This window comes from Rhododendron vialii, chromosome 9a (genome assembly GCF_030253575.1).
Source record: "Rhododendron vialii isolate Sample 1 chromosome 9a, ASM3025357v1".
NCBI classification, from domain to species: domain Eukaryota; kingdom Viridiplantae; phylum Streptophyta; class Magnoliopsida; order Ericales; family Ericaceae; genus Rhododendron; species Rhododendron vialii.
In genome coordinates this window covers 39,998,004-40,016,190 of record NC_080565.1, presented here as the reverse complement: position 1 = coordinate 40,016,190, position 18,187 = coordinate 39,998,004, and the positions used below count along the sequence as shown (strand labels likewise).

The window sequence follows — 18,187 nt, the reverse complement described above, 5'->3', positions numbered from 1 at the left end:
TACAGCATAAGTAGAAAAACGACGATTGCTGGAATTAACCGAATAAACGGCAACATAAAGGCCAGACATTTCAAACTTAAAAACAGACCATCTGCATTTGGAATTTGAATAACCTCCTTAAGCAAAGAATTACTACCCTTTGCAGCAGAAATGGCTAGCAAAGTCGAACCACAGAATCGACTTAAATATGAATATAAGTGGACTCGTGTACTTTGAAACTTCATATGGTAGAGATATACAAATACAAGCATGTACTTGTGTATCTAGATCCAAAACATATTGAACACGTGCATGCATATGAACTCATGCCATGTATCCATTGGCCAATCAAACAGATACATATGCTAAGCAGAAAGCAATATATCCCCGTCTTCTCTGCTTACCCTCTATTTCAATAGGGAAAACCTAGAATGGAGATGCCCTTTACCACAGCTGACTTTTTCAATGACAAGGCCCATCTCCCATCTAATCAGGACCGACATCTATAAATTGCCGTTCCGTAAATAGTCCCTTATAAATACGACCATTATCGAGACCAATTACCATTCTTCAGCTTACGTAACCTAGGAGCAATTGTCGGTGCAGACCTCTGATTTGGATTTACGAATCCTGAAGCAACTTGCACAGATTTCTGATGATTAGGGGAGTCCTGGTGTGTTTGGCTGTAAATAAGAGATCTAAGATAACCATTTGAACTCTGACCCAACGTTTTCCACCTCCCAGGTGTTGATTGGTCAATTGCAGTAGCATTCGACATTGAATTCAGTGGGTCCACACGTTCTGCTTTCAATGAGATCCCTGACAGGCCGTCACGAGATAGGATCTGGGCTGTCGCATGCATAGAGGCTCCAAGAAGTTGAGGAGGAACTTTCCACGGATATGTAACCTGAAAAAAAAAAAAAAACATTACCCTTTGAATTTAACAGTCAAAACAAAATATTTCACCATATGCAGTAGATTATAAACTTCTTATATGGTCATCTCGATTTTTGTAGTGCATACATTTTGACAAATAAATTGTCCAAGACTCAATTGCCTTTCTAAAATAACAAATGTCCAATACTTATTTGTTGATTTCTATTGAACATAATAAGTGCAAGGAATGTAGAACTATATAATTGACTGCCCCCAGGGGCGTAGTGCAGTTGGTCATGGGACTAGCCTCAAAGTTTTGGTTGGAACATATAACCAGGGCTTTGGTGTGGGTTTGAATCCTGGCGGCTGCGTCCCTGCAGAATTGCTGTACTGGCATGGGGCTGCCTAATGCAGCAAAAATCCAAGGGGATGACCCCAGGGGTTAAACTCTGGGGTCACCCCTAGGGTTTAATTCCAAAAAAAAAAACCTACATAATTGACTATCCTAACTTTTGGAGGAACCTTTTCATCAGTGGTTGTGAATGACTGATTTCCCAATCTAGTCCATTTATAATGCACAATTCAATCATACTACAAATCAATTACTACAATTACTTACTTTGTAAAGGATCGCTGCAGAAATCCTTTCTCTGAGGCAGTATACTTGAGCAACATCAAGGGCAGTTGACTTGAAAGAAAGCCACCGGTCAACAACCACCTTTACTGCATTATCAGGAGAAGACATAATCTTATCTCCACGTTGTGCACCTGATTTATTATGCACTTCCGTTTTATCTTCATCGCTTTCATCTTCTTCATCATCTTCGAAATCACTCTCACCGGCATCTTCATCGATATCATTAACAGGAGCCACTACAATCTCAGTTGCCAACAATAACAGCGGGAGTGGTCCAATAACAGTGGAGTTAAAAATGTGTAAACCTCCATCCCCACGTGTTATCTCGTCATATATAATCAAAGGGCGATCACTAGATTTCTTACTTGATACTTTGAAGTTAGAGGATTTAGGATGCAACCGTACTTTGTCACCAGCAGCAGTCTCTACAACAGGCCGTTGACCATTTTGCCGAGGTGGAAGCAATCTCCCCACCATTGGATAGAGACCAGAAACGAGAACTGCGTAGAGTATACCTGGATCGCGTGAATTTATGTTACAACTTGATAAATCTTTGGGAAGGAACCCTTGGCGTTGTAATTCAGCTTGAAGTTGTTTACGCATTCCAAACAGCATGTACATAGTGCTTGAGGACACAAAGTACTCGGAGCAAAACCGTGATTCTTGGCCTTTACTCTTGGCATTCCTCCAGCACTCAAATGCAGCTACTACTGCTAGTTGGTCGCTATTTCCACCAAACAATGAAGCCAGCTCAGATCTAGCAGCTGCAGCTTTCTTTTTTTCATTTGGGAACATGGGAATGGTGAATGGGTCTCTATAGTCGGAGGCACAGGCCAAAGTTAAGGCTGGATCAAGGCAGTTCAATAATATGGCAAAGAAAATCATCTTGCTAGTTACTGGATGAACCGGTAGACAACCAAGCTTCTTCCCAAGGTCGGTCAGTGTTTCATCAACTGACAAGGCCCCTATATCTTGAAGTACTATAATTGCATTACGTATAGTTTCAAAAACTGGAGGGTCCAATGTTTTGCACAGAAAATCCTCTATTTTGATACTTGGATTGAGGAGCTTCGCCTGTGATAAGGAAACTAGTTTTAAAAAATGGTAACAGGTCTTTCAATCAAGAACAGAGGGAAAAAAATGATAACAGATTGGTGTGAATTCCCCATCACAAAACACATAATCGAGTAAAGAAGCTTGTCAACGGAATTCCCAATGTAGCAGCAACTGCTAACATTGAACAATGCCCAACCAATTTTTTTTGCCATGGAACCAATTAATTCCTGAAATTAAAAAATCTACTGCCAAAAAAAAGAAGGGAAGAAAGGCATTTTTCTACTATTAAACAAAACAATCAAACCTACATAGCGAACAAAATTACATTAGGTTAGAATGTACAGATGATTTCAACAAAATTCAAAATGGAGAACAATTTTCACCATGTCACTCCAACAAAACTATCTGAAAAAGCTCGATATGGCAATGTTTTGAGATGCCAAAGTCTACATCTAAATATCCAGGGAAGAAAGGCATATTCAAACTTACACAAGGACACACTGTAACAAGACAAGAACATGTGACACGTGTATAACATACATAAAATGGCGGAAATTTCCTTGAATCATGAACTCAAATTTCAATATCCTAATTGAGCAAAAGGGAAGAGAAATAGTAACCTGCAAACAAAGTTCCTCAATTGGGATCCTCCTAATTTCAGGTACTTGGAAATCAGGCAACGAAGCAGCTCGAAGTTTCGAATAAAGGTGATAACAGATTCCAGGCTGGCAGCGTCCAGCACGTCCCTCACGTTGCTTTGCACTTGCTTTTGAAACCCAAGACGACTGAAGAGTAGATACATTTTGGTAAGGATCGTAACTTTTTTCTTTCATCCGCCCACTGTCTATAACATAAACAACATCATCGATAGTGATAGAACTCTCAGCAATGTTAGTTGAAAGAACAATTTTTCGGCATCCCGGAGGAGGCTTTCTGAAAACCTTCCTTTGCTCTACAGGTGGGACCATGGAGTGAAGAGATATGATCACATACTTGGAAGAGTCGCTGAAAAAGGAACTAGCACTTAATCTCTCCCTCGTTTTATTCATGTCCTCCCACCCAGGAAGGAAAACAAGGATAGCACCATCCGTTGAATCGATACAAATCTTCCTCAATAACTGCTCTATAAGGACAACATCAACATGCTCAGGATTGACAGTGGATAGATATTTATCCAGTAATTCTTGTTCTTCGCCAGAGTTGGAGGGTGCTTTTCCCATGTGGGTTTTAATAAAAGCAGCTGTCTCTCCCTGATTCTCCCTTTCAGCCAAATCTAGGGCAGTAGATCCATCACTCGCTCTTAAATGGCAGTCTGCACCAAAAGACAGGAGCATGCAAACATCTCCCACTCTGCCCTTTCCCGCAAACACCATTAAAGGCGTTATCCCACTTGAGGAATGCTGGTAATTAAGAAGTTTAGGGTTTGCCTCGGAAGAAAGAAAATCTAGGAGGGTTTCAAACTCATCATTTGACCATGCTAAATTAATAGCCTCATCAAGAGCCATTCTGTATTCCTCTGTTAACTCAAACTGCTCAGCTGTGGCAGCTTCTGAAGTACAATTGAGATGATTTTTTTTTGCCCCTTTCACAAGCGTAAGAACATCCTCCAAGTAGAAAGATTGGACCTGAAATAGTCAAATATCAATACCACATCACACTGCAAAACACTAAGAACAAACAATTTGCACAGGGGAGAAGCATTGTACAGGATAAGTGAATCCAGGGACTCGGATGATTGGGGAGCCACCAAAATATTGTGAAAACCGTTCAGCGTCAAGTGTAGCACTCATTAATACCTGTCATAAAAATTAGTCACAAACTTCACTGTGAACCAAAAAAGGTTTTACTTTTATCTACTCTCACAAAAGGATTATAGACATGAAGGATTAATACTAACCAGACGCAGCCGAGGATATGAAGGAAGCATGTCTCTGCAGACAAAAAAACAATCAAGTCACAAGTGATATATCAATCCAATAAAAATGGAAAATAAGGCAGGTATTCAATGCAAAGGCGAACCATATTTCACTATAGGTTGACAACTACAATGAACCGGACAGTATTTCTCCGACTAAAGAGCAACACATGATTCTAAATTTTTATAATGCTAGCAAAAACACCATCTTCAAAAGAAAACATGTTCTCTACCTAGATGGCTAGAAGGAACCGCAAGACAAGTCTAAATTTATTAGACAACACTATAACAACCATTAAGAAACCAAAAACTAACAAGCAAGTACCTGAGAATTGCTAACAAGAAATCTGAGTAGCGGTCCCTTTCATGAATTTCATCCTTTCAATGAAAAAAGAGCCAAATCAAGTGCCAATTGTAAACAGTAAACACGTACACCATAACATAGAGCCCAAAAAAATGTAATAACACAAATCCAGCAATCGCAGCTTCTTCAAAAGAAAAAAACTTTTAATCCTGATCCCATACTTGACCAGCGAAAGTTAACAAGAGCACTCAATTAATCATAGGTTTTCTCTACTCACAAACTGTTCATTAGCTTGTCTACTGGTATTTCAACTGATTGAAAGCTTTTACCTGACAAACGTTGGTAATCGAGGCTATCAAGCTTCTAATGTTTAGCCAAGTTCAAATAAATTGGTCTGCCTGACAACCTTAAACCTAAAAAAACAAAACATGTGATGCAACTACACCAGGGACTGAGTAACAACTACAACCAGAAGACAGCTAGCAGTGTGCTACTGACAATGGCTGATCAGCTGCATGAAATGGTCATGGAAACAACTAATCATTGCTAACAGAATTTACAAAGGTCAAACTGTTTGACTAATCTTGTCTACTGCAGTTCAGTATATAATTGTACAAAGAGCTCCATTAATAATACTTTTTGATAAATGTTTTGCTTCGGAATTGTGAGGGGCCCTTGGTTGCAAGAACCTCCTAGGACTCCACACACCCAAACCTCACTCCCAGTCGATCAAATCAAAATCACGCTCTTTGGATTGGGATTTCTCAAACAGATGAATCCTAGAGAAACGGGGAAACAAAATATCAAGAAAGAATCCAGCATCCATAAGATTATAGGAACAAATAAATTTAGTTAAGTATATTCTTGTACCTCATGTTCACATAATTTCTATGAGTGCAAAAAAGGACTTAAAAAATCCTATGTCAAGTTAAAATAAAACCAATACCACAATAATGTGAGTTATGTCAGAAACAGCATCCTTTTCTGGTACTTTTGGAGATGCAGCTTTCAACCTTCCAGTGCCTTTAGAAACCAGCACCCTCAACAGAACCCCATTAGTGCAAAAGATTACAGATGAGTGCCTCCCACCTTTTGTCTCCAAACGAATCTGAGTTCCCAAAGAAATGAGTCCGTAATAGTGAGGAACTTCTGAATCTGGTGATGATATGAGTGACAAAAAGATAATAGAAAGTACCTTGTATCCCACACTATCTCCAATGTTTTCGCCTCTTTCACAGGAGATTCTCTCAGCAACTAAACATTTTCACACAGAGCGAGAGATTATTTACGTGCAGCTGGAAGTGAGAGTAAATAGGACACAGAAAGAACAAACACATTCATAGGCATACAGAGTTGGTATACACCTGATGTTGCTGAGATCCGTCGTGGTTGCGTGCAGACAATTTTACAAGACTCGCCTTTTCCCCACATATCATCCCAGAGAAACTGTGGAACCTGAATCACGTTGATATCAACATGTCAGATGTTACTCAGAAGAAGAAAAAAAACTATCCTAGTGAATTACGTTTTGGAACGCACCTTCCAAATATGTGAATCTAACAATCCACAGTAATCCCAAATTTGTTCTTATTTGGAGCACTCTTCAAATACTCCAAAGAGTCCAAGTAAGAAAACACTTTTAATATTGGTTGGCCTCTCTCTTCCATTTTTCTTGTTCTGTTTCATTTTTTTTTTTTTGGGCGAGGGGAGGGAGGAAGTATTTTATTGGCATGCCCTCTGCACATGAATTTCAGATGGACGTGTAAAAAATGTTGGAACGAACTTCAATGCCCCACTACAATGTTGTCAGCAGCATAACTCTTCTCATTCAGTTTAGCATTATTCGTTTTGATTCGTTTCATTTTCTACTTTCTGAGATGACATGGCAATGTTTGTCCAGACTTCTGAACTCCATATCATTACAAGACTAAAAAAGGATGAACCGACGAAGAGGCCCATAGATCATTGCTCTAAATTGTTTTCAAGATTCAGAATGGATGTGTTGATAAAGAGCTAGCTGCTCGAGAATAATTGTGTGGGTCCTACCACAAACTAACTCATTATTACCAAAAAGTGTACTGATTCCATGGACCCTACACAATTTCCACCAATCACAGGGAGGGTAATGTTTACCCTATTTAAAGGAGGGTGAACAAAATTATTCTCTAGCTGCTCACAGAGAAGGAACAATCTGACAACAAACACCTATGATAACAAGCACCTCTCCATGCAGAGAGAGAGAGAGAGAGAGAGAGAGAACTGTCAACCTGTGTGGTTTTTCCGCATCCAGTCTCACCAGATATAAGTACTACCTGCTTCCAGAAATCGAAACACACAGTGAGCCTTAATGAACTAATAAAGGGTGGAGAACAGATACAGCAAATCACCAGTCAATAGTTATTTAAATAACAGGCAAAAATGGTCCTAAAGATCACCCTATATCTCATTATCTTGCTAAATTGGCATGCAGGAAATATGCATCATATATTAGAGATCAATGGCAGGTGATAGCCATGTTTCCCCCCTCTCAACATATCAAGAAGCCTTGTCCCAGCTTCATGGAGGCTACTATATGATATCTTCTACCATTTTTCTGTTTCCAAAAGGATCAAAACCCATATGCAGCTTGTTTAATTACCAAACGATAAGACTCATAATCCAACAAAATCTCAAAACAAACAAACACAAAACAGAAACAAGACAGGAACAAAAACAGAAGGCAGGAAAAAAGAGAAAGACATGAACACCAAACCTGATTTGATTCTACAGTTGATGTAATCACATCTTTGAAAGACGCAATTGGAAGCTTAGCCCTCTTTTCACTAATCTGCGAAGGATAGAGAACATGAAACATCACTCCAGCAATTTAAAATTATTGTCATTTCCACCCAAACAACATCCAACCATGGGAATATGAAACTCAAAAATTCAGAATGGTATGTCAAAAGAACCTGTCTCAAGTCTGGGGAGTTTTCTACCCTTGAAGCAAGCGATTTCAGCCTTTTTGCAATTTCGGCTTTGTCCATTGATGGTTTGCAAAAAAAGTCATCTGTGTTTTCTCGTACTCTTTTGGCTGTTTCACTATGTTTCCCCCCAATTTCCTCGCCCAAATCTCGATCATCCGGAGGGTATTGAGTAAATAAGTCCTGTAAAACCTCTTTTGCCTCTTTTGAAAATGCGAAAGGAGTGAGATTTTCCTTCCCCTGGCCTGTGTCTGCTTTCCCTTTAGTTTTGTAAACAGTAACTCTCCGCTGATTCCCAAGCCTACACAATGTCAGGAGCAGATACATAAATTAAGCAAAAAGGCAAGAAAATTAAGAAAGGATGAATGACAAACTCGCCTGCATTCTCTTGAATCAGTACTAAAAAATATTACCATATAGTAATATGGATCTAACCACACATACTCACCCCGTACTTTTAGACTTCATACCCATTTTCAGGCATAAAAGGTGCACCGCAGCACGTTCCGGATTTGAAAGGTTGGCTTCGAAAGAGTACACTGCCACAATTATAACATAATCATTATCAACAACAATCATTTCTCCATCAAGCAATAAGGCATAAAATAAAAGCACCGGAAGGAATGAAACCAGAAAAGCAACGTATAGCATATAATGAACAGAGACCATCTCCAATAAGACCAAAACATAAACAATAAATGGATGAAGCAATGGGCGAAATGGTTGAAGCAAGAAATCATCGCAAATATTGGCACCACAGTCCCAAATTGCAAATAAATGAAAAAAGGAAGTAATTGAAGAAACGGGACAGGACTAAGAAAACTCAGCATATTTACCATAAAAATCTTGATAATGCAGAGACAGAATAAAGTTACCACAAAGGCAAAGATTGTGAATTAGTGTTACATAAACCCCATCAACCTTAATGACTATCTAATCCTGGTGTCACCCAACTCCCTGACCAGGGGCGGTCCTAGGTCCCTAGAGTGGGCCCAGGACCCTGCACACCTCCCAATTATCCCATTAGTTCTACTATATTTTTGGTTTTATTTGTAAAAGTTATGAAGAATGGCCCCTACATCACAAGCCCAAGTCAACATTCTTGCCGTGCTTTTTCCTTTAGAAAATGTATACCACTCATTTTCTTCCAAAAAGTAGACTTATGTAATCCACTTTGGTCTTTTTTGTTGTTTCCAAGCTGGAAATGTACTTCGCGATATTCATTTCTGTTACTTTTTGGCATACATTTCTCTGTTATTAATATTTAAGGATGAGATTTTGTTGTTAATTTATGAAACATGTGATTTGGTCCCCCCACGTTAAGAATCCTGCATCCACCACTGCCCTGACCCATGTTTTGCCTTGTGAAATGTTTACAGGTAACAAATCATGCACTTGACATCAGGTCACTTGAAGGGTCGAGACACTATCAAAGCATGCTTTAAAATATGCATATCATATCTTCCTCATTATCTGTCTTGAAAGTTCAGGCCTTGATAAACAGATACAAGGTATTTAGCCACGGTGCCAAATGAACAAGGCATATAGAATGTACTGAAGACTACACACCATTTCTGTGAACCAAACATGCAGCACCTCACGTTATAATCTCACAAACACAAAGAAATTCAAAAGAAATCACCACATAAAACACATATGTTGCTTTTCCCCAAAAAGTATTGGGTTTTTGAAACCTAATAGAACACCTGAGCACCTGTTCGTGGAACCAAATAACGTCATCAGTACTAAATGTATTACGCTAAAGGGTCGATGCAAACCTAGTATAAAAGAATTCTGACTATCCTAGCCACAGAGAATGTATTGAAAATTGGTGACAACCGTGGATACAACAACCTTGCCAAACCATATACATCTCTGTGCGGTGCTTTTTTGTTGAACTTGAAATTATTGTTCTTGCTACTGTGTGTGAGTGTGTGTTTTAGTTCATGGCTCAAAAAGGATAAAGTCATAAGCCAAAAGGAGATGATTTCTCTAATCAGTGAAGTCCATGAAAATACAGAATGGAACAACAGCGAAAACAACTAAGAAAGGAAAGTTTCTTTTTTTTTAATAATCATTATTTGAGCTAGGGCTTACCAACATCGTCTGATGCACGGAACTGTGCGAGGATTTGGGATATTCGAATCCGAGAAGCTTCAGGGATTTTTTCTGGTTTTCCTCCTTTCCCTTTCTTTTGTCTTTTCTTCTTCGCTGAAGATGAGGACGCCGTCGGAGGTTTTGCCATCATTTGATGCACGGAACTGTCCAGGGACTTGGGAGATTCGAATCTAGTAGTATGTTGCTCTCTGCAACTGGAGAGAGAGAGAGAGAGAGAGAGAGACCGCAGTTTCTGTCCCAGGTCCGTTTCGGCGTTTCCTTATAGCCGAGCCGACTCTGGTGTTTGCCCTATTTCACAGCTGTTGGTAATATTCGCGGCCAGTGCGAATAAAATCTGCTTTATTTTAACTTTATTTTTAACTTTAATTTTAAGGCTAGACTGTGGACTCAGATCATCTCTAATCCAATACCCTCCAAATCTCTATTTGAGATGATCAAATTTATTTATTTTATTTGAAAAGTAGATTTAGAGTATTGTATTAATTATTTCAACTCTAACCCAACACTTCATTTCTCAACTTCAACACATATTTGGAGGAGATCTTCTATTTTTTTCTTTATCCTCTATATTTAGAGGATCAAAGTTTTTCCTCTCAAATGGAGGAGAGTTTCAGAGGATGGGTTGGAAAATGTTTTTTCTCCAAAATAAAGAAATGGAGTATGGGTCGAAGATGCTCTCAGAAGCCCAATTTACTGCAATTACGAAGTCAATACATATACGGAGTACAATTTTCCATCACAAAATTATGATTAAAAAAAATCTAAATGCAAGTAACAATACTACCATAAAGCTTCTAACCTAAACACTATTTCTTTGTGAGAACCACTTCTAGTAAAGCTGGTTGTTTATCTCCCTCCCTCGGTGATGATCATGATCAGGGTTTGAGTCCCATGAAGGGTGGGGCTTTGGGGTACATGGCTATGGATAGCCTCTAAATTTTTTTGTGTTAACTCTAACACCCCCACTAACCCTGCTAATGTATACAACGTTGGCAAAAATAAAAATAAAAAAACCTTTTTTTGTGGTCGAACATTTCCTACCTACATAATAAGTTGATAACTATTAGGGATGGCAATTCCGGCCGCCCCACCCTGCCCCGCCCCAAATGGATTGGGGATTCGGGGATTTTTTGGGGATCGGGATAATTTTTTTTAAAAAATGGGGAACGGGTAGGGGATGGGTATGAGTCTGTCCCCGCCCCATCCCATCCCCGCCCCGTTTGTGTGTGTGTGTGTATATATATATATATAAGTTATATACATAAATGAAAATTATATAAGAGTACTATATATACATAAGTGAGGAAGAAAGAAAGAAACTAAATGTCACTGTCAATTAACATAGAAGTAATTGAATTCACTTACCACGGATAGAAGATTAGTAGAAAAAAGAGCTCAAATCGATAGTTCTAGCCAGATAAATATTGTTCACGTCGGAAACTCATGAAATAGCGTCGTGTTGAGAGACTAAGAAACGAAGCTTTAAAGAGCTTTGCATGTGTTGTTTGTTCTTGGCGTCTTGCTGTAGGAGGGATACCGGATTAAGAATGCCGGTTTTGCCTGTGGTTCCAGTTGGATTCCCGATTCCCCACGGGGATCCCCGTTCCCCATTTGGAGAGGGGATGGAGGGTAAAAATAATTTCCCGGTGGGGATCGGGGAGGGGATGGGGATGGATTTGAATTCGGGGACGGGGATAGTGATATCCACCCCCTACCTGTCCCATTGCCAACCCTAATAACTATTCAGTATATTCGTCGTGAAATCGTACTTAATGTTTTTAAAAGAAAAGGAGTGTATATAGAGTAATTGTTTAAAACCTTTGAAGTTTGACACATTTTCTACGAAAGATTTTGCAATGCTCTTAGAGTACTACTTTGTTCAACGTGGATTCCTCCTTAGACGACGTGCTGTGAAAAATTACACAAAGTCTTCCATCCTTCAAAAAGAAAGCTAACTTCAAAAGAAGCCACAAGCATCCTTTTTATTGTGCCATCTCATGATATCTCGATCATTTGATTTAATTCTCCTAGAAAATATGAAACATTATTATTATCTCTCTCTTTTTGGTACATATACGGAACAAAAAAAATTGTCAAGTGAAGCAATTGCTTGTAAAAATAAAAAATTGAAGTAATTGGGCCGGGTAAAAAAAGGTAATGGGGCGGCGAACTAAAAAAATGAGCAGGGTTCAGATTGAGCGGGCTTATGTAGGCCCAATATTGGTGTCGTGGGTGGGCTTGACCCTGGCCCAATGACATCCCTTTACTCTAACGACTATTCTCCTCTGTTGAAAATGTCTCTTCAACGTTCAACTAGAAATTTAGGTGGAAAGTTTCTTCGTGTTCAACTGCCATACTCCAGTAGAAACTCTCTCTCTCTCTCTCTCTCTCTCTCTCTCTCTCTCATCGTGCATGACTGGCTGACTGCCATAGAAAGTCAGGCTTCGTGAAAAAGTCGCAATTTTGATGTCACTCCACCTTATAAAAGTATATTAAATAGTAGTATAATATAGTACTAGAATTTTTCTAAAATTCATCATAAAAGGATGTTAAAACTTAAAAAGTACTACTAAAGCAGTAACAATTAGTATTTTCTTTCAAATTTTCTTCGTCTTTAATAATTTTTTAAACATCTTTACAAAAAATGATAATCCCAAAAAATTACTCTATTTTGTTAATGTCAAAATTTTCATACATAATAATTAATTAAAAGAAAATTCTATCCAATCAAATACTCCTACTACTACTATATATATACCGGAGTAAAAGAAAGAAAGAAAGAAAGAGACAACGAAAAAAAGAAGTCTATAAATTCAGAGAGTCTCTTTCTCTCTCGTTGTGGATGACTCATCTCTCTCATTTCCTGGAATTGGGAATTGGGAACAACCCCCCCTGTACATCACAACAGCGCCCTAATTCACTCTGAATTTCCCAATTCATAGCGGCGGCAAAACAATGGAGAATTCGACCCAAGAATCGCACCTAAGATCCGAAAACTCCGTCACATACGAGTCCCCCTACCCTCTCTACGCCACCGCCGTCTCCTCTTCCACCCGATCTCCACACCACCACCGCATCGCCGTCGGCAGCTTCGTTGAAGAATACAACAACCGCGTCGACATCCTCTCCTTCGACGAAGAGACCCTATCCCTCAAATCCAACCCTAACCTCTCCTTCGAACACCCTTACCCTCCCACCAAGCTCATGTTCCATCCCAACCCTTCCGCCTCCGCCTCCGCCCGAAAATCCTCCGACCTCCTCGCATCCTCCGGAGACTACCTCCGCCTCTGGGAAATCCGCGACAACAACTCGATTGAACCCCTCTCCGTCCTTAATAACGCCAAGACCAGCGAGTTCTGTGCCCCGTTAACTTCCTTCGACTGGAACGAGGTTGAGGTGAGGAGAATTGGAACGTCCAGCATAGATACGACGTGCACCATTTGGGATATCGAGAAAGGGGTTGTTGAAACCCAGTTGATTGCGCACGATAAGGAGGTGTACGATATCGCTTGGGGCGAAGCAGGTGACAAATTTTACCGTGTTTGTATTTGCAGTTACATCTTGTCTTGTGAGAGCAAGTTTACTGGTTATTAGCTAAAAAAAAAAAACTTGTAAACAGTACATATTTTTTATTTTATCTACTTATATTTTTTTTAACATTACACCAATATTATCTATTTAACATATTTTTTATTAAAATATCATTATTTTTATTTTTTAATCATATTTTTAAATTGGAACAAAGAGAGAGAAGGGAGAGACCTGACAAAAAAAATAATAAAGAACTCTATTGCTCGTGAACGGTTCTTCTTTAGAAATACCTAACTACCGTAGCTGGAGCAATAATACCTATGGGTTTAGAGCAACTTTATCAATTGAGCTAAAAAAACTATTTTACCTAAGCAAAACCTTCAAATGAGCATTACACCAGATTAGGTAAAATCCATCTATGAACCGTGCTTAGGTAAATATACTTAAGCACTATTCACAATGTGTATATTATTTTATTAATTGTTCTCTCTCCCTCCCTCTCTCTCCCAAGAAAATAAAAAGAAAATAAAAGTAATAATATTGTAATAGAGAATAGATTAAATAGATAGTATTGGTGTAATGTTGAGAAAGATGTGAGTAGGTAAATTGAAAAAAGTGCACCGTTTACCTAACAATTGATAAACTTGCTCTTACAAAATCTGGTGCAGGGCTGTTTTCTTATTTTGCATAGCTAAAATAGCTTCAAAAGCATGTATAGCTAAGTTGGTAAACATGCTCTGAGTAGGAAGGTAGTTGCAAGAGGTAAAACAGACAGCTTCACAGCTGACGTTACAGTCCCATAATGCGTGCGCATGAGCTCACGTTCATGTGAAAGTGTCTTTTAAAAATATGCAGAAGCATTATATCACGAGAGCAAGAATCGAGAGCATGACCGAGAATTAAAAGTGGGAGCAAAGGCCCGAGGATTTATGTGACTAGGTTACAGCCCTTCAGATGGTGAGAAGAAATGAAAGAAAGGAGAATACTTTCACTTATCTAGATATAGATATAATATATGAGAAATGATAGGAAAGGATGAGGGGAAAAAAAAGGATCTTTATATCTCACTAGATCAGATTTCAGATTCTAGATTATATGAAAGAATATTTTCAGCTTTTGGTGCAAACACAAAGTAGCTTTGGTAAAACTAAATTCATAATTCTACAGTAGCGCAGAAAGAAAATTTACCAACTTAGATACAATGATCCAGGATCTATAAACAAAATCAGAGCCTTCATCTAGTACCTTAAGTCGTATGCACAGTGCGTTCATATTGCATTCAGATATAGAGATGATTGTATGACACTAATGACAATCCAGCTGTAGAAATTCAGTATGATAAGTTGAATTTTGGCTGCAGGGGTTTTCGCGTCAGTATCAGCCGACGGATCTGTGAGGATTTTCGACTTGCGTGACAAAGAGCACTCCACGATTATCTACGAAAGTCCAACACCAGACACTCCTTTACTTCGATTGGCTTGGAACAAGCAGGATTTGAGGTACATGGCGACGATATTGATGGACTGTAATAAGGTTGTGATATTGGATATTCGCTCACCCACAATGCCAGTGGCCGAGCTTGAGAGGCACAGGGCGAGTGTCAATGCGATTGCTTGGGCTCCACAGAGTGCCCGACATATCTGTTCTGCTGGGGACGATGCACAGGCACTCATTTGGGAGTTGCCGACAGTGGCAGGTCGCAATGAGATTGATCCCATGTCGATGTACTCTGCTGGGTCTGAGATTAACCAGCTCCAGTGGTCCGCCACTCTGCCTGATTGGATTGCTATCGCCTTTGCTAACAAAATGCAGCTTCTAAAAGTCTGAGGTAGGGGAATATTGTTCCAATTATGTATTATCATCTGCTGTGTTCATGGGCTTCAAATTGTATGTACTATTACCGTCATTATAACTATGCCGATGAGTTGGAAAAACTTGAGCGACGTTTACTGGCTCTTAGTTGAACTCTTAAGAGTTAATCTTATTCTAGGAGTTATTGATGTTTCATACGTTTGCTTTTTGCTGATTTAGGATGCCTGTCAGTTTGTTGATTTCGATAGCAGATACCTAGCTTAACTATGTGACAAGTTGGAAAAACACTAGCTATGTTTGTGGCTCTTAGTTGCAATCTTGGAGCTCATTTTGTTTATTGGTTATTGCTGTTTCATACGTCACTGATTTAGAGATGTCTGTCCATTTGCATTTGTTGGTTTGGATGGTGGATACCGAGCTTACAACGAAATGCCAACAATACTGAAAGAGCAGATAAAATAAATTCTCCCAAAGAGAAATTTGTATATTGTAGATGAGTATATTATCTAGTCGCTCCTAAGTCATATTGTACTGCTTATTCAAGTGAGTTGGTTATAATTCCTCCTCTTATATGTTAAAAGTTGCAACTCTGCAGTTGGTTAAAAGCTGTATGCTGCAAGTAGATTTGATGGTAACCGTGATTTAGTGTTTGAGGACAGCTTGTTTTGGGGAATGTTGGGATACTTTTTATTTGTTTCGATGTAATGCAAAATTGTAGACGAATTTGTGTATATTCTATTTTTACCCTACCTGTGCAAATGATATTTTATTTTTCAAGAAAGGTAAGCACTTCCATTCAGAACTTTTGTCCGTGAAGTAGCTGTATTGGGTAGCAGAATCTCTGATCAAATCCAACTGCAACTTTTGTTCAAGTTGCTTTACTTGGGGTCAATTTTGGATAGAAAATAACCACGTCGGAGGCACCCGGATGTCGAAGACTACTAGTAATTTGTTGCAAATTTAACTGTGAGTTCATGTTTCCATAACGAGTAATTGTTATACTGATGCTTGCGCATTAGCAGGGGAATAGCTAGTAGCGCGAACAGCTACTATCGATGGTTATAGCACGAACAGCTTCAAATGGTTAGTTATGGGATGCAACAAGCAGTTTGGAATTTGGGCAAGGGTCAACTCTAATTCCAGAGAGTGAAAGGATTGCGAAGGAATTAGCAGGATTAGGGTGTTGAGATTGATGCAAGGAAGATAAACAAAGGAATTAGCAGGATTAGGATGTTGCGAAGGAATAGTATTAGCAAAGCTTGTGGAAGAAATTTAAGGTGAATTTGCTGTCCCTAGTTGTCCAAATGAAACGTAAGATCATAGAAGCAACAGAAACAAGAATGGCGAGTAATGGGTACACCCAGGAACATTCCCACAATTAATGGGAAATGATATTGGCACTCCAAAAATTGATGCAGGCACTCCAAAATCAGTGTAATTCCGAAGTCATTTTCCTTTGTTTTTTGAAGTGTCTGCATCAATTTTTGGAGTGTCAATATTATTTTCCTTAATTGAAATGCAAAAGTTTGACACAAAATTAATAAATATAAAAAACAAATAAACGCAAAACAAATAAATACAAAAAAAGGTTAAATAAAGACCAAAAAATAAGTCCCTTAACTTACTGAGCCAATGGCGTTCCACTTTTTTCAAAAAAAGTACTTTTTGAAAAAGAATATAATTTCAAGTTCAAATATAATGAAAATAAAAAATAAATTTTTAATTTTTTTTGCACCGTTTAAAAGATCTCAATGAGATCTATCAAACAAAATTCATATTAATAAACACAAAATTTTTAAGTTTGAAATTACCTTTTTTTTTTTAATATTTTTTTTGGAAAGAGTGGAACACTGCGCTTGTGGAAAAAGTCAATTAATCGAAATGCACAGTATCTTGTCAGCTTCTCACCTTCCCCTAATTGAAATGCATAGTATTCTGTCCGCTTCTCGCCTTCCCCTTTTCATCTAGAAGTGGTGCTTCTTACTCCATATATGTACGACTGGTCTGGGCTTTTGAAATTAATAATCTTGTTCGGTCTAATAAGTCAAATAATTTTATTATTTTTTGTTCATATTCAAATTTTTTTCGCATTTGTTAGTTTTTCGTTAATTTTTTGTAAATTATTGCTTCGTCATGACCAGAAAAAATTTATTTTTGTCTTTATTCAAAAAATTTAAGTTTCGATCGTAATTTTTTACTTTTTTGATTCCTCTCGTCATAAAGAAGTAATAATCCACAAAAAGTTGACAAAAAACTAACAAATGTAAAAAAAAAAATTTGAATAAGGACAAAAAAATAAATCATTTGGCTTATTAGGTTGAACTAATAAGTAGCTTCCCAAATTACAAATAGAGAAGAAAGCAACAAATTTGCTTGCACTAGGGGCGGAGCTATGTAGAGCCCCGTTCTCAAATTTGAAAATTTTATTTTATATATACTTGATTTTGTATAATAATTTTGGTTTGATTGATAAAAAAAATCGATTATTTTACGTTCTAATTTCATAATTTTTTTTATAAATAAAAAATACGCATGTGACTGTTAGAGTAGCCTAAAGAAAAAAATATAATGGTTGGTATACTGTAACTGTTTTAGGCTAGAAACATTTTAATGTACGTATGTAATGTATTGAAAAATAAAAAATTCATGATATAATAAATATACGCTCCAATAAAAAAATATATGTCCATTAAGCCAAAATCCTGGTTTGCAGGCTCACTCTCACTCTCAATGGCAGTAGCTTCCAAATGCAATAATACATAGGATAGCCCATCTCACTTCCTCAGCCTTTAGCCCTATTGGTTAATTTCTTCATCCTAGCCTGGAGAAGAGGGCGAAGGTTTAACCACATCTCCTTGTCCCAATCTTCCCAAAAGTGGGGCATGCATATTTCCTAACGTACAGATATTTAAATAAGTGCTTATTTTTTGAATTAAATGTGATGTATTGTGCAAGAATAATCTTTTTCGTAAACCAAAAAATAAGTACTTAAAAAA

At 38.1% G+C, this 18,187-nt stretch overlaps 2 protein-coding genes across 2 annotated transcripts; one reads left to right on the top strand and one right to left on the bottom strand.

Moving 5' to 3' along the window:
• Positions 1-68: 68 nt before the first annotated feature.
• Positions 69-10,171, bottom strand: LOC131300490 (DExH-box ATP-dependent RNA helicase DExH6). The gene is made up of 14 exons (XM_058326365.1): positions 9,828-10,171; positions 8,179-8,269; positions 7,719-8,031; positions 7,520-7,594; positions 7,035-7,079; positions 6,132-6,222; positions 5,963-6,021; positions 5,714-5,875; positions 4,789-4,841; positions 4,446-4,479; positions 4,255-4,344; positions 3,169-4,173; positions 1,475-2,566; positions 69-886 (listed from the first exon to the last, which is right to left on the bottom strand). The coding sequence occupies exons 1-14, from the start codon at positions 9,976-9,978 to the stop codon at positions 527-529; spliced, it is 3,621 nt and encodes a 1,206-aa protein (XP_058182348.1). The 5' UTR covers positions 9,979-10,171; the 3' UTR covers positions 69-526.
• A 2,276-nt stretch (positions 10,172-12,447) lies between these two features.
• Positions 12,448-15,386, top strand: LOC131300489 (protein TRANSPARENT TESTA GLABRA 1). The gene is made up of 2 exons (XM_058326364.1): positions 12,448-13,371; positions 14,740-15,386. The coding sequence occupies exons 1-2, from the start codon at positions 12,804-12,806 to the stop codon at positions 15,204-15,206; spliced, it is 1,035 nt and encodes a 344-aa protein (XP_058182347.1). The 5' UTR covers positions 12,448-12,803; the 3' UTR covers positions 15,207-15,386.
• Positions 15,387-18,187: the final 2,801 nt, after the last annotated feature.

Bases quoted from the DNA above. Each gene is read 5' to 3' on its own strand.
- LOC131300490 (XM_058326365.1), bottom strand. From the start codon at position 9,978: ATGATGGCAAAACCTCCGACGGCGTCCTCATCTTCAGCGAAGAAGAAA. The intron at 2,567-3,168 runs GTTACTATTTCT...TCCTTATCACAG, and splicing joins TTGAGGAACTTTGTTTGCAG to GCGAAGCTCCTCAATCCAAG. The intron at 887-1,474 runs GTAAGTAATTGT...TTTTTTTTTCAG, and splicing joins CTGCAGCGATCCTTTACAAA to GTTACATATCCGTGGAAAGT.
- LOC131300489 (XM_058326364.1), top strand. From the start codon at position 12,804: ATGGAGAATTCGACCCAAGAATCGCACCTAAGATCCGAAAACTCCGTC. The intron at 13,372-14,739 runs GTGACAAATTTT...TTTTGGCTGCAG, and splicing joins TATCGCTTGGGGCGAAGCAG to GGGTTTTCGCGTCAGTATCA.